This window comes from Callospermophilus lateralis, chromosome 11 (assembly GCF_048772815.1).
Source record: "Callospermophilus lateralis isolate mCalLat2 chromosome 11, mCalLat2.hap1, whole genome shotgun sequence".
NCBI classification, from domain to species: domain Eukaryota; kingdom Metazoa; phylum Chordata; class Mammalia; order Rodentia; family Sciuridae; genus Callospermophilus; species Callospermophilus lateralis.
In genome coordinates, this window is record NC_135315.1 from 47,450,305 (window position 1) to 47,467,105 (window position 16,801).

A 16,801-nucleotide genomic window follows, 5' to 3' on the forward strand; every position below is an offset into this window, starting at 1 on the left:
CCAGTAAATGGATGGAACCAGAGAATATTATGCTAAGCGAAATAAGCCAATCCCAAAGAACTAAAGGCTAAATGTTTTCTCTGATATGTGGATGCTAATTCACAATGGGGGTGGGGAGAATAGAGGTATTTTGGACTATACAGAAGGGAGTGAAGAAGGAGATGGGCATGGGGGTAGGAATAATAATAGAATGAATCAGAGATTATTACCCTATATGCATATATGACTGTACGATCTATGTAACTCTACATCATGTATAACCAGACGAATGATATTATAACTCTGTTTATGTATGATGTGTCAAAATGCATTCTGCTGTCAGTGTTTAACTAATTAAAACAAATAAAAATATATTATAAATAATAAAGTCATCTTTATAAAGATTTCCTTAGAATTGTCTCAATTTAAATTCTTGGGTTATAGTAAAATATTGAAATAAGCCCCTTTTTTCCTACTTTCAGGTAGGTAGATAAGGTGTCATGTTGTATTTGTCTTGGGGACCATAAAAAACATCATATTTCTTTATAAAACAATGCATGTATTTTTTTAAACATTTTTTTAAAGTCGTCAATGCATCTTAATTTGCTTATTTATATGTGATGCTGAGGATCGAACCTGTGCCTCACACATGTCAGTAAAGTGCTCTACCCCTGAGCTACAAACCCAGCCCTCAATGCATGTATTTTTATAAGCACATATTTCTTTAAAACAGTTTGTTTTTTATTGTGTTTATTATTTGCCACCTTTCTTTGTTAGAATAAAAATTCCATGTTAGTAGAAATCTTTTTTATTTGCCTAGAATAGAATGTAACACATAGTTTTTTTTTTAATATTTATTTTTTAGTTGTAGTTGAACACAATACCTTTATTTTTATGTGGTGCTGAGGATCGAACCCAGGGCCTTGCACATGCTAGGTGAGTGCTCTAATGCTGAGCCACAACTCCAGCTCCACATAGGTATTTAATAAATGTTTTTGCATAAGGCTCATTGCTTAATGATTGCACTTAAACCAAAGTTTTAGAACAGGTGTCAATTTTCCTTCTTTCTCAGTTTACCTTGGTTCCTGTGTGACAGAATGCTTGAGCATATTACCATCTAATGCCTGAACACAGGGCTACTAAATATGAGACATTTTATCATTGAGAAAATATAAATAACCTTTTGCCCAGTTTGATAATATAAGCTAAGTATTTTTTTATTTATATATATATATATATACATATTTTTAAATATACATACATATTTTGTTATTGGACCTTTATTTAATATATTTTTTCATTTATATGTTGTGCTGAGATGGAACCCGATGTCTCACCCATACTAGGCAAGTGCTCCACTACTGAGTTACAACTTCAGTGTACATCCATGTTTTTAAAACCACATTATCTTAAAATTTTCAAAATAAATTTTTGTCAATAGGATCATGATCTTCTATTACTAATCCAAATAATGTACATATTTGTTACTTCTATAATATGCCACTTTGTTATTTAAAGTGCTTCAATTTTTAAAATAAACTTTACTTTAGAACCATTTCTGATTAACAGAAAATTTATAAGATAGTAGACAGTTCCTGTATGTTCCATGCCCAGTTTTTCTTATTAATTTTTATATTAATATATATTTGTCACAGTTAATAAACTCATATCCACTCATTAGTACTAAGATACTTTCTTTGTATTCAGATTACTTTAGTTTTCACCTAATATCTATTTTTTTCTCTTCATAGATCTTTGTCCGGGATACCACATTGACTCTTCTTGGTTATTACAGTTTCTCAGATTTTCCTTGCCTTTAATGACCTTTCTTTGATTTTTAACGATGCTCTTTAAAACTTTGTTTACAATGACATCTAACACTTGGAATTGTGAGGTTATATTTGTATTAATAAATAACTATGGGGGCTGGGGTTGTGGCTCAGTGGTAGAGTGCTTGCCTAGCATGAGTGAGGCACTGGGTTCAATCCTCAGCACCACATAAAAGTAAATAAATAAATGGTCCGTTGACAACTACAACTACAAAAAAAAAGATAATAATAATAAAAAAGAAATAACTATGACACATTTTTTACTTTCTCTCACCTTTTCGCCCTACCTCCAAATGATCTTTGTCAAGTGATCCCAAACTAACTGTGAAGATGTTTAAAACTAACATGTCTTTTCCAAACAGTACTTAGTTCAAAATAAAATAAATGAAGATTGTAAGGATTTAAAAACAAAGTGAATATGAATTGTTCTTTTCCAGGGGATATGTTTTTTTTTTTTTGAAAGTCCCCTTTATATTTGTGCATATGTTTCCCTGTCCTAAACAATTTGGGATAAATTTTTGCTTATTTACATTGAGTGACTAAGGTTAATTTTCATATTTATTAGCAGGAAGAACTCCAGCTTTTCGAGTTGTTGTTTCTCTGTATGTGTGTGTATGTATATATTAAAAAATGAAAATTTAGTTTCTCGTCAGTTTACTAATTTATAGTAATGGATTATTAGTATATTTATCATTATAAATATACTAATTTATAGTAACGTGTCAAAAGAAAAATAAAGAAGGGCTGGGGATGTCACTCAGTGAAGAGCACCCGAGTTAAAAAAAAGAAAAAGGAAATTATGTTTTATTAACATAGTAACCAGGAGTTGAAAAAATATTTATTGTGTGCATTTTCGGTTATATATGAGATACTTACTAACACAGTTACTCAATTAAAAAATCAAATTTTCTATTTCAAATTGTAAATTAAATATTTGGCAAAACCCTGATTATGACTTGACATTTAAAGTTAGATTCAGTTTAATTTTCTGAATGTCAGTAAAGTGCTTGGTGTAGTTATTTGTAATACTAGTTTTTATGAGTAAGTTGTACCATTTAATTCTTTTTAACCATAGGCCCAAGAAGATGCTGAAAAACTTCGGTCTGTTGTGATGCCAATGGAGAAGGAAATTGCAGCTTTGAAAGATAAACTGACAGAGGCTGAAGACAAGATTAAAGAGCTGGAGGCCTCAAAGGTTGTGAAACATTGAAATCCATCTGCCCTAATGCCATGAGCAAAATTAGAATCATTAAGTGGGAAAAACTAATTTAGACTATGAGTCTTAAAAATCTTGCTTTTGGCGGGCACGGTGGAGCACACCTGTAATCCTAGCCACTCAGGAGGCTGAGGCAGGAGGATTGTGAGTTCAAAGCCAGCCTCAAGCAACTTGGTGAGACATTTAGCAACTCAGTGAGACCCTGTCTCTAAATAAAATACCAAAAAGGGGCTGAGGATGTGGCCCAGTAGTTAAGCACCACTGGCTTCAATCCCCAGTACCAAAAAAAAAGAATCTTGCTTTTGTTTATAATACAAAAAAACTGCCTGGTTGTGAACACCTGTAATTCCAGCTACTCGGGAGACTGAGGAAGGATTGCAAGTTGAGGCCAGTGTGGGCAATTCAGGGAGACCCTGTCACAAAATAAAAGGAGCCGGGCATGGTGGCGCACACCTGTAACCCCAGCGGCTTGGGAGTCTGAGGCAAGAGGGATTGCAAACTCAAAGCCGGCCTCAGCAACATAGTAAGACCCTGTCTCAAAATAAAAAATAAAAAGGGGTGGGGATGTGGTCCCTGGGTTCAATCCCTGGTACTAATAAATAAGTAAGTAAGTAAATAAAATAGAGTGAGGGTGGGGTGGGGGAACTCACTCTATTACATCACCTCAGTAGTTGAGTATCTGCCTTGCACATGTGAAGTCCTTGGTTGAATCCCTAGTCCCACCACCATCACCACTAAAGCAAACAAACAAACAAATAAAAGCATTGAGATGATTTCTCTCTTATGGATATTTTAAATAATTATAATAATGATGTCCTATCATAAATTGCTTCCTTGTTTCAAATTTAATGTGTATTTTCTTATCAAAATGATTCAATCTCATTAATTTTTTTTTATCTTGGAAAATAAACTGTTCAATGTTGAAGGTTTTTTGATGCCAGCCCTAGACTTGATCTTTTAACAAGAATGTAACTGTAATAATGACTGACTTTGTTGTCCATAAAGACACACCAGAGAAAATACAAATGGATGGTTGGAAATTTTATTAGGGCCAAGTATGGTAGTACAAACATCTAATCCGAGAGATTTAAGGGCGCTGAGGCAGGAGCATCACTGGTTCGAGGCCAGCCTGAGCAATTTAGCAAGGCCCTAAGCAACTTAGTGAGATTACCTCTCAAAATAAAAAGGCCTGGGGATGGAGCTCAATGGTAAAGTGCCCTGGGTTTAATCCCAGTAACAAAAAAATGAACGTAGAAGTATAGTTCAGTGGTAGAATGCTTGTCTAGCATGTAAGAAACTCTGGGTTGGATCTCCGGGACCACCAAAATTTTTAAAAAAGTAAAGATTAAAAGTAGGAAAGAAACAAATAATGAAAAATGATAACAGCAGAAAACAGGAATATAAAAAAATGGTAATGTATCAGTAATCCTAGTAAATGTAAATTGAGACCTACTAAAAGATTTATCAGTTTAACTGATAAACATAAGTTGATATTGCTTATAAGAGATTCACCTAAAATAAAACCCCAAAGTAAGATTGAAAATAAATACAACTTAGATCCTGTCTCAAAAAGAAATAGGGTATAGATCAGCAGTAGAAGTTCCATGGGTTCAATCCCCAGAGCCAGAAACAAAGAAAATCCAAAATAGAAAAACATACTGTTTAAATTCCAGCCAGAAAACTGATAGAGGAAGTGCAATATCAAATGGATAGGATAAGGAGGAAAAAACTAATAAAGAGGGAACCTACTTAATAATTCATCAGTAAAATAATTATGAACTTGAATGTGCTTTGAAATATGTGAACTAAAAAGTGACAACTACAAGGAGAAATTGACACAGTTACAGTAGGCAATTTGAACTGATCTTTAGAGCAAGGAGAAAAAAATATTAGTAGGGCTACAGGAATTTTGAAAAATCAGGACCATAATTTAGATTTAATACACACATCAAATGTAGATTTAATAGTCAAAAAAGAAAGATAATATTTTGTAGAGCATAGTAGTTAAAATCTCAGCATTTAGTAGTGTGGGTGACCTTGAGAAAAGTTACTTAATCTTATTCTGTTTTTCTTTTTCTGGGGACATTTTATAATACCCTTTATAATACCTTATAAGGATATTATAAGGATGGTTCGAATTAATAAATAGGAACCCTTAGGATAGTATATGGGATATATTATTATTTTTAGATACATTATCCTTTTCATGATATATATTAGCATTATGATACATTAAGCTTTTTATTTATTTATTTTTATTTTTTGTGGTGCTGGGAATTGAACCCAGGGCCTTGTGCATGGGAGGCAAGCACTCTACCAACTGAGCTATATCCCCAGCCCCTTAAGCTTTTTATAGTGTATTTTCAGATACATTTTTTCATAAGGTCAGAAAGGAATTGTTAACAAATTTCAAAGAATTGATGTTCTACAGATCCAGTTGTCCAATCCCAGATTATTCAGTTATTCACAATAAAAAAGATAGTCAAAATAAAATACTTGGAAAAAGGGGGGAAAATCATGGAAAAAGTAATCACAAAATATGTAGAGTGATGGGGATATTTAGCTCAAGAATATTAAGGAAAAAATAGCCAGGCACAGTGGCGTACATCTGTAATCTCAGCGGCTCAGGAGGCTGAGGCAGGAGGATCATAAGTTCAATGCCAGCCTCAGCAACGGTGAGGCATTAAGCAACTCAGTGAGACCCTGTCTCTAAATAAAATACAAAATGCGGCTGGGGGTGTGGCTCAGTGGTCAAATGTGCCTGAGTTCAAACCCTAACCCTAACCCATGCCCCCAATTCCCCCCAAAAAAATGTAAAGGAGAAAATAATAATGGTAAAAACCGAAAGTAAGTGGAAGGAAATAGTACAAGTAAGAGCAGAAGTTAGTGAGATAGAAAAGCAAAAGAATAATAGGGAATAATCAACATATGAGAAATTGGAAAAAGTAATTAGACAATCTCTAATATTAAAGTCTTATCAGGAAAAATGAAAATGTTTTCTAATCATTAGAAATGAAATGGGACATGATTGCAAATCCTTAGTTAAAAATAGTAAATGCTACAAACAGTGATATACTAATAAGGTTGAAAAAATGAAATGAAAAAAATTCTCATGAAATATATTTAGTCAGAATTTTCCCAAGATGACATAGGCAAGGTAAAGTAGTAATTATTGAAGAAAATTAGTCTAGAATCAAATTTTTGTTCTTCCTGCCTCCTGTTTCCAAGACATTAAACTCAGTTGATTTTCCAGGCACATTTTTCAGAATCTTTTGGAAAGAGAATCCTTATATTTTACACACTGTGTCAGAAAATAGAAGAGGAAAAAAAATTCTCCTTTCATTTCTGAGACTAGTAGATCCTTACTATAATGAACCAATACATAGAAAGGTAGTAAAAGAAAACAAAATCATAGATTTGTCTCAGGAATCTGGAAGTTAAATTTTTTTTAACATTTGTTAAACTGTTGGGGGTAGGGGTGGAAAACAGCCAGACTTGGTTGTGTACATCGGTAATCCCAGTGATCAGGGAGGCCGAGGCCATAGGATTGCAAGCTCAAAGGGCCCATGGGTAATCTAACAAGTCTCTGTCTCAAAACAAAAGACAAACAAAAACTGGAGAAGTAGCTCAGTGGTAGAGCACTAGCCTGTGTTCAATCCCCAGTACTGAAGAAGAAGGGAAAAACATATCACAACCAAGTAGGGAGTATTCTCAGCAACTTAAGGATGGCATATCATTCTTACATGTATCAGGATGTCGTATTACTGTGATGCACCACAAAAAAGACTGCAGAAGAGCAATGTTTGTCTTGGATTCCGAAGGCCTTTGATAAATTTAAACATTAAACAAAGGGCTGTTTATCAGACCTTCAGTAAGCACAGTTAACAAATGTTTAGCAGTGTTGGGAACACTATGTGGAGACCTGTGTTCAGGAATTTTGTTGAGGTTGTTTTTGTGGGTCCTAGATGATATAGCAAGGCAACATAAAGAAATGAGAAGAACTGGAAAGAATCTGATGAAACTGATTTGATTGTCTACATAGAAAAGCCAGAAAATGCACAACAGATTGTTAGACCAAGTAAGAATTCAACTAGTTGAAAGCTGTTCCAGCAAGGTCAACATAAAAAAAAAAAAAAAAAAGGAGATGTTTCTATACTCCAGTAATGTCCAATTATAGAATGTAGCAAGAAGAAGGATCCCATTCACAACAGCAGAAAAAATTCTTGATTACCTAAGAATAAACAAAGGTGGGTAAGACCTTTATAGAATACATTATAAATGAAGACCTGTGTGTATACTCCTGATAAAAAGCATTGTAAAGCAATTGGTATACTCCCAATTTAATCTGTAAATTCAGATTAGATCATAGCATTTCTACAGGGAAATAACAGATCAGGAATACACCCAGCAAAATTTTAAAGAAGACATGGCAGTAGACTTGCTCTACCTACTATTTATTAAGATAGTTTGTCCCTGGTTTCTGGATAAACAAATGGATCAATGAAACAGAATAGTGAGCCCAGAGATAGATTCGTATGTCTGTGGAAATTGGTAATTGGCAGGTGACATTACAAATTAGTGGAGAAGGGTGGGCTGCAGGTATAGCTCAGTTGGTAGAGTGCTTGCCTCACATGTACAAGGCCCTGGGTTTGATCCCTAGCACCACAAAAAAACAACAGCAAGCAAAACTAAGACAAATTAGTGGTGAAGGTACAGATTGTTTGAAATATACTTTTTGCTGGACACTGATGCATACTTGTAATCCCAATGATTCTGGAAGTGAAGGCAGGAGGATTTCAAGTTTGAGTCCGGCCTGAGCAGCTTAATGAGACCCTGTTTCAAAATAAAAAGGGCTGGGGTTGAAATTCAGTGGTAGAGCACCCTTGTTCAATCCTCAGTATAAGGGATTGGGGGCAGGAAGATTTTCAAATAGTTATATGTTCAGAATAAAGTGAAATTAACTTTATACCTCATACCTTATGGAAATTAATTTCAGTTAATTAAAAATCTAAAAGTGAAAATTAAATCTTTAAAACTATCAGATATTAAAAAACAGTATGGGGCTAGGGTGTGGCTCATTGGTAAAGCACTTGCCTAGCACGTGCAAGGCCTTGGAGTTCACAAATGTGCACACAAAAATTGGGGTCAAAAAGAAAACACTATTGATTATGGACAAAACACTGACAAATCTGGCTACCTTAGAATATAATATTCCCTGTTAAAAGGTCTACAAAAAGTTGAAAAAGAGAAGCTGTAGACTGTGAGAAGATATGTATAGCTCCTATTCCTGACAATTAATAGCCCAAATTTATACAGATTGCCAAGTCCATGCGTGACAAAAGGCCCATTGGCAAAACAGGTAAAGTATATGAATGAGTAGCTACAAAAGAGAAAATTAAATAGTCAAGGAATGTAAAAAATAATATCTGGCTATACTAAGAAATCAGAAAAATACAGATGAAAGTGGGATACCATTTTAACCAGGTTATAAATCTTACAGAATAAATTTGTTACATTCAACTTACTGTTGTAGTGTTTCAGCTACTGTCATAATATCAGATCCCAAGTTCACTATTTTGGGGTTCTTGATGTGGGGGAGTCCTTGTTACTTCTTTCTACTTTCTCCTGATACCATATGGATCTCTCTCTCTCTCTCTTTCTCTCTCTCTCTCTCTCTCTCTCTCTCTTTGTGGTACTGGGCCTCATTCAGGTTTCTCTTTCAGTCTTTCAGTGGTTTGTCCTCAGCTATACTATTACTCTGTGTTACCTGGATTTTTGTAGATGTCCGTAAGCTTTTGATGAGTTGTTAGGGTTGTAGAATTCAAAGAAAAAAAATATTGTGCTGCTACTTCCACTATCTTCCCAGAGTCTTCTTAATAGCTTTCAAATATTAGAAATTCACTAATTTTTAATTCAGTTGAAATCTTTATTCTAAGAAGTTAGAGCTGGTAGAGTTAGCAGTTGTATACCGTCATTTATAATGGCTCTTTTGCCTCTTCATTACCATTTGATGATAACAGGTGTCAGGAAAGCACTTTGCTTTGTTTGGTTAGTGCCTTGTGGTTGACTGATGACCTCCAGTAAAACATCAAATTGCAGTGTCAGTAATCATTTTAGTCTCTGACTAGTACTGTGTAATGGTCTAGGAATAAGGATAACTGAAAACAGATAAGCCAGCTGTTTGAAGAAATAGAAAATGGCTGAAAGTGACCTTGAGTATGAAATTAGATATAGCCATGTAAAAAAATAAAAGTTAACTAAATGGTTAGAATTTAGAATGAACAATTTATGTGAAAGTATAAAAAAGTGACTTACAATCCTAGATTTTCTGGTTATATCTATTTCAAATATTAGGCTGTGTTGTTAATATTCTAGGTATTACAGTTATTGTTTAACAAAAATAAAGCACTTTATAAAATGATGTGATTTTAAAAAATATTATGCCCTTATGTGATTAGTGGCACATAAGGGCACTTCTTCTCATCAAGACTTCCTTTCTTTTAATTTCCATGAATAAGTATTGGTGAAAATTTCTCCTTTTTATAAATTTAAGATATTTGGAATTACCTTACCAGAAATTGAAGAAAATCAAAGTTACAAGAATAGGTTGTCATTTTTATCTTTAGAAATTAGCTGCTATTTAAAAAACTCAGTCCATACCTGATGTTACTAAGTATGGGATAAAATAAGCACCTGAATTGTTCTGAAAATGAAAATGGAACTTTTTGGAAAAGCAGACTATAAAATAATTATGTGTAATTTCAGTTGCATATTTATTCAGGTGATGGAATTATGGATAACATCTATTAATTATGTTATTTTCCAAGTTTTCTTTCATAAGTATGTATTTGTTTTAGAATTAAAATTATTAATGTTAATTTTGTGTATACATAAATTTATGTAAAAGTAAATGTTAATTTTTTCCAGAACTTACGTTTTTTTTATTTTTTTAAGTACTGGACATTATACCTAATGTAGAAACGGTTGTAAAATTTCAGTTTGATAGATGCATCATCTTTCAGGTTAAAGAACTGAATCATTATTTGGAAGCTGAGAAATCTTGTAGGACTGATCTAGAGATGTACGTAGCTGTTTTGAATACTCAGAAATCTGTTCTACAGGAAGATGCTGAGAAACTCCGGAAAGAATTGCATGAAGGTAAATGTATGTTCTAAATATTTTTATTTCAGTCTTGAAGATAACTATGTTAGCAATTTGATATTAACTAATAATAACAAATTTTGAAATTCCAATTCAAGCTGGGCACTGTGGCACACATTTGTAATCCCAGCAGCTTGGGAGGCAGAGGCAGGAGAATGGCAAGTTCAAAGCCAGCCTCAGCAACAGTGAGGCATTTAATAACTCAGTGAGACCCTGTATCTAAATAAAATACAAAATAGTGCTGGGGATTTGGCTCAGTGGTCTGTGATTCAGTGGTCTAGTGATTCAGTTTAAGCTTTGTGGTCAATTTGAATGTTCTTATGCGAAGCTGAAGCTGTGAGAACTACTAAAGGTCCTTGGATTGATAGTGCTTTTGTGTTCCTACATAACTTCAGCAATAACTGTACAAGGTATGAGCTCTCAGTAGAAAGATAATAAGGCTGGAAATGTGTACTTATACTGCTTTTGCTTGCATACCTTGTTTGATGGATGTGAATTAGCAAAAGTGAGAATGTGATTGAGAGGGCAGACAATCTATTCTGTGGGCCTTATTAACATTCCTTTTTTTAAAACAGTACTGGGACTTGAATCCAGGGTCTTAGACTTGCTAAGCAAGCACTCTTTCACTGAGCTATATCCATAGCCCTCTTTGTTTTTTATTTTGAGACAAGGGTCTCACTAAGTTACTCATGCTGGCCTTTAATTTGTGATCTTCTTGTCTCAGCCTCCCGAGTTCCTGGGTTACATGTTTGCACTATTGTGTCCAGTTTAACATCCTTTTATTTTTTCCTAGTTGTGGATATTGAACCCAGGACCTCCTGCTTGTTGGCAAGCTACACCCCCAGCCTCTCCCCGCTTTTTTATTTAAATGTTTTTAGTTGTACATGCAGCGTGTTTATTTTGTTGATTTACTTTTATGTGGTGCTGAGAATCAAACCCAGTGCCTCACACATGGAGGCAGGTGCTTTACTGCTGAGCCACACCCCAGCCACCACCCCCAGCCCTTTTTGGAATTACCTTACCAGAAATTGTTTTACTATTTATTTATTTATTTTTGTTTTATTATTTATTTATTTATTTTTAACAGGCCTGGGGATTGAACCCAGGGGCACTCTACTACTGAGCTACACCCCTAACCCTTTTTTTTTTTTAATATTTATTTTTCAGTTTTCAGTGGACACAACATCTTTATTTTATTTTTATGTGGTGCTAAGGATTGAACCTAGCACCCCGCGCATGCCAGGCGAGCGCGTTACCACTTGAGCCACATCCCCAGCCCAACTCCTAACCCTTTTTAAACTTTGAGACAGTCACACTAAGTAAGTTGCCCAGGCTGGCCTCAAACTTGTGATCTTCTTGACTCAGCCTCCATTGTAGTTGAGAGTAGTTGTAGATATAGTTGTAGATGTTCATATCTATACACTCAGTTAACATCCCTATTTTTTTTTTGGCACCTGGGACTGAACTTGGGTACTTGACCACTGAGTCACATCCCCAGCCCCATTTTGTATTTTATTTAGAGACAGGGTCTCACTGAGTTGCTTAGCGCCTTGCAGTTGCTGAGGTTGGCTTTGAACTCTTGATCATCCTGTCTCGTCCTCCTACGCTGCAGGGATTATAGGCGTGCGCCCGGCAGTAACATCCTTGTTTTTAAGGGACTATTTTGGATTTTACTAGTCTTGTAGGAGAGTGACGTATACATTGACTCTGTATTTTCTAAAACAGGTATGGAAGGAAAAAGTAACCCTAAAACTTACAAATGAGCTAATTTAATACACTAAATAACAAGGTCTAGCAACAGATTTAATAACTGCTTTTTTTCTTTTAGTACTGGGAACTGAACCCATTTAGCCTTTTTATTTTTGTTTAGAGACAGGGTCTTGCTAAATTGCTGAGGCTGGCCTCAAACTTTTGATCCTCTTGCCTCAGCCTCCCAAGTTGCAGGGATTATAGGTGTGTTCCACCATGCTGGGTTTAACTACTGTCATTTTGAAATAGTGTTGTGCATAAATGATACATTAAGAGGTCTGCTGGATTGGGGATATAGTTGGTAGAGTGCTTGCCTTGCGGGCACAAGGCCCTGGGTTCAATCCCCAGCACCCCCTCCCCTTAAAAAAAAATCTGCAACAACTGTAGTACAGATAAAAATATCTATGATTTCTAATGATGGTCAAGTCATGGTTTTTCTTCTACTGTATTGCCTAGACTTTACAGTGAAGGAAATGGTGAATTTCAGTTAGAGAATATTGAAAATAAAGATTTTTTTTCCTTATCCTAGTATATGGATTCCTTGAAATCCTAGACTTGTTGCAGCTTATACTAGCAACATTTTAATGTGCAGGATTTGGAGTGTGTTGATAGAATTCTAACAGAATTTAAGTACATTTAGTGCTATGGAAAACAGAGTCATAAATAACTTAGCCATATATTTATTTTTTTTCCAAATAGTGGAATGCTAAAATGATATAAACCTAAAAAATTATTTCAGAAAACATTATGAAAATAACCCAAACTTTGAGTGGGTCTTTGGCCTTCAGGACATACTTTTCAAATATTACTACTGTTACAATCAAACAGATAACCATACTGTCAAAGGGTTTCCAAAAGAAGTACAATCTTGGTTTAAACTTTGTATCCCAGCTCTTTTAGAATAAGTTGTTGAGGTTATCAAACCTTCTAATATATCTGAGACAAGTAATTGAGAAATTATTATGAAAATGAGGAAGGGATAAGAGAAGTAATTTTGTTCTAAAATGGCTACAAAAAATAGTGTTTTTAAGTGAAAGAGAGAAAAGTTGAGCAGCAGTATAATTTGCTGCCTAAATTGGGGGAATTAGATATGCAATCAAATTAATTTAAGTGCCTGGTCTAGGTGCTGTGCTGGGAAGTATGTTAGGATATAGCAATGTCACCAACAAAGATAGGCTCGATTCTTTTTTCTTAGGAATAGATGAGTTTTTTAAAATAAATTATTCTTTAATTTTTTTTTTTTTTTTTTTGAGATGGAACTCTCACTGTGTTTTCTAGACTGGTCTTGAACTTCTAGGTTTAGGTGATGTTTCCACCTCAACTCCCCAAGTAGCTGGCACTACAGCATGTCCCATTGTGCCTGGCTGAAAAAAGTTATTCTTAGTAGAGTTTAGCTTGTTCTTTTTTTGTCGTTGTTTTGTTTTCTTTTATTAAGTGATGTTTTAAGAGAGGGGTGAATACTTGACAGGAGTCTGAGGGGAGTGTGGCATGCAAGGCCATTTGCATGTGGTACAGCTAGTTAAGGAAGTAGAAGAGAGTAGTTCAGCGCGATTAGGATGCAAGAGAAAATGGGCAAAGTGTAATATTGGAACAGTGGACATGGACTAGATCATGGAGGTCTTATGCTCAGGATGTTGAACTTTATCAGATCAGCTTTAAAGAGCCTCTTCAGAGACTTTTTTTTTTTTTTTTTTTTTTTTGGTACTTGGGATTTAACCTAGTGGCAGTTTACTGGTGAGCTATATCCCTAGCTCTTTACTTTTTGAAACAGGGTCTTACTATGTTGCTTAGGGTCTTGCTAAGTTGCTGAGGCTGCCTCAAACTTGAGATTTTCCTGTCTCAGTTGATTTTTAAGTAACAGTTTTATCAAGATGTAATTTACATTCAGCCTCTTAAAGTGAATATTGAACTTTTTTCTTTTGAGAGTAAAGTAAGAATTTATTTTTGAAACAGAAAGTGGAGCACACATAGGAAGGGGTCCCAAGAGGGTTGCCCAATGATTTTTAATATAGAATTATATGTCATCAACCACTATCTAATTCCAAAACAGTTCATTACCTCAGAAATCCTTACCCATTTGTAGTCATTCACAATTTCTCTTTTCCCATGCCCCTGGCAATCACAAATCTACTTTTTGTCTCCAGGTTTTCCTGTTCTGACTTTTAATTTGAACAGAATTTTGTAATATATGATATATGCCTCTTTGTGTCTGGCTTCTCTGAAGGATTTTAAACTGGGGAGTCATATCATTTTTGAGTTTTAGAAAGTTCAGTTTAAGCTGGCACAGTGGTGCATCCCTGTAATTCCAGCAGTTTGAGAGGCTGAGGCAGGAGGATCCCAAGTTCAAAGTTAGCATTAGCAACTTAATGAGGCCCTGTCTCAAAATAAAACAAACAAAAGAAAAGGGCTGGAGATGTGGCTCAATGGTTGATTGAGCGTGGCTGGGTTCAATCTCTGGTACCAAAAAAAATAAAAAAAGTTTCGGTTTAATAGCAGTGTGGAGGATAGGAAAGAGAGAGCAAGACCAATCTAAAGGCCAGCTCAGGAAGAATGAAAATGGGACTACCATTAAAGTTGTCTTAAATCCTAAGGGCTGGTCTAAGGCAGAAGCCAGAAATCAGAAGATAGATGGGGATATGAAGTCAGAAATATGATTCTCTCAGGTTTCTGACTTGGGTGGTTGGGTGGATGAGTGGATGGGTAGATAGATAGTGCTTTATCTATTGATAAAGATAAACATAGATAGATGTTTTCAAAGTAAGATGGCTGAGCTGATGGTATCAACAATGTATATATTTTACAATTTTTTTTTTTTTTTTTTTTTTTACTTATCCTAAGGAGGCAGAAATAAATGGGCCCCGGAAGGATTCCTGAATGACAAATTTATCAAAACGTATTAAGCATATTTAGGAGTAGTTACCACACGTGGGCCCTTAGAACAACATTTGCCAAAGTGTATTCCCTTCACTTATTTAAACTGAACTGTAAAAATTGTTTTTATTTGTTTAATTTTTGTGATACTGGGGATTGAACCCAGGACCTCACTTATGACAGGCAAGTGTTCTACCACTGAGCCACATCCCCAGTCCTTGTTATTATTTGTCTAATAAATTTGGGAAATGCTATATTACATATTACCTTTTTTCGGGGGGCGGGTACTAGAGATTGAATCTAAGAGCCCTTTACCACTAAGCTACATTTCTAGCCTTTTTTGGTTTTTATTTTGAGACAGGGTCTCACTAAGTTGCTTAGGGCCTTGTTTACTTGCTGGGGCCAGCCTTGAACTTGTAATCTTCCTGCCTCAGCCTCCTAAACTGCTGGGATTATAGGTGTATAGCCCTCATGCCCAGCATATATCACCTTCTAAGAGAAAATACATATAATGAAGACCCTCAACTCAAAATCCTGCTGTAGTCTTTAACAATTTACTTAACCCAGAATTTCTTAAACTTAAATGAACACAGAAGTCCTTTCTTCATATGTTCTTGGGCACACACTTTGGGAGGCTCTGCAGTACAGAGATGGTGTAGAGATACCTGCCATATTCATTTGTAGATTGCCTCTTGGGGCCAATCAAGAACACACATATAGATAAAATAGACCACTGGTTCTGGTCTAGTAGCCCTATGCTAAAGAAATTTTCTTCCATTAAAATTCAGTGTTTTTGATTGGGGTTCCTAATAGTTTGCCATCTCTTGGAACAAGAGCGACAACAACACAACCAGTTAAAACATACATGGCAGAAGGCCAATGACCAGTTTCTGGAATCTCAGCGTTTACTGATGAGAGACATGCAGCGAATGGAGATTGTGTTAACTTCAGAACAGCTCCGACAAGTAGAAGAACTAAAGAAGAAAGATCAGGTGAATACTAGTTTTGTAGGATTTGCTTATGTTGTTAATAATAGCACCCCTCCCCTGATTGCATTATTGTATGATTTTTTTTTTGTGTTGATTTAAGCTGGAACAAGGTAATGTGTACCACTTTATTATCATCATTGCCATTATTATCGAGTGCTGGGAATGGAATCCAGGACATTGCCCATGTTAGGGGCAGCTGAGCTGCATGTACTTGTTTATAGTTTTTTGTTTGTTTTGTTGCTTTTTTCTTTTTTTGAATGCCACTTTAAAAAAAAAAGATAATAGCTGTATTTGAGGAATTTTGTTTTTTAGCTTCATATATGGCCTTATCTCAGAAGGGGGATACTGATTTATAAATGATCCTCTTCGAGATTGCAGGATGTGGCCGTGCCTGTTTCTGAGAAATCTTTGCAGTGCTGTCTTTTGGTGACTTTGTTCTAAAAGTCTGATTAGAAGATGGCAAGATGGGGATGGAAAAACTGAGTGATATGAAAGATAGTTGTCCAGGGTGCTACAAAGTTTCTCTTCATTATTTAAAAATAATTACTTATATGAATAATGCACACATGCATTTTCATGTTGAAAGTTGCTTGTTTAAAATTCAAAATGAAATAGTAAAGTCATATGAAGTGATCAAGGTGAAATTCCTCTGGATACCTACTTCTTTTCCAGAAATAACTGCATTTAGCAGTTTGATAGTTTCCCAGATCAGTTCTGTGTGTTTGTCAGTATATAGTTAGGGTGATTCCTTCCTCTACCCCAAATACTTGGATCATAAAAGTATTTCTTCCATAACTTATTTTTTCATAAGCATCATCTTGGATATATTTTCATACCAGAGTTCTATCTCATTAACTGGCAGCAGGTATATATCATAATTTAATATTTCTCCATGTGGACATCTAGATTTCCACCCCCCTTATTTTGTCATCTTAAGTAATGCCATACCTAATCCAGACTCATGGATTCAGACTCATTCATCTTGTGTGACAGCAGTCACACAAAGG

The 16,801-nt window shown here is 35.2% G+C and overlaps 1 protein-coding gene across 1 annotated transcript in view; it reads left to right on the forward strand.

Annotated features, from left to right (window-relative positions):
- The window catches only part of Rabep1 (rabaptin, RAB GTPase binding effector protein 1), a 100,912-nt gene that overhangs the window by 48,764 nt on the left and 35,347 nt on the right, over window positions 1-16,801 (forward strand). The window contains exons 5-7 of the mRNA XM_076871704.1: window positions 2,884-3,003; window positions 10,047-10,182; window positions 15,619-15,797. Of these exons, the coding sequence (XP_076727819.1) occupies window positions 2,884-3,003; window positions 10,047-10,182; window positions 15,619-15,797 (435 nt within the window). The remainder of the gene's footprint in view (window positions 1-2,883; window positions 3,004-10,046; window positions 10,183-15,618; window positions 15,798-16,801) is intronic.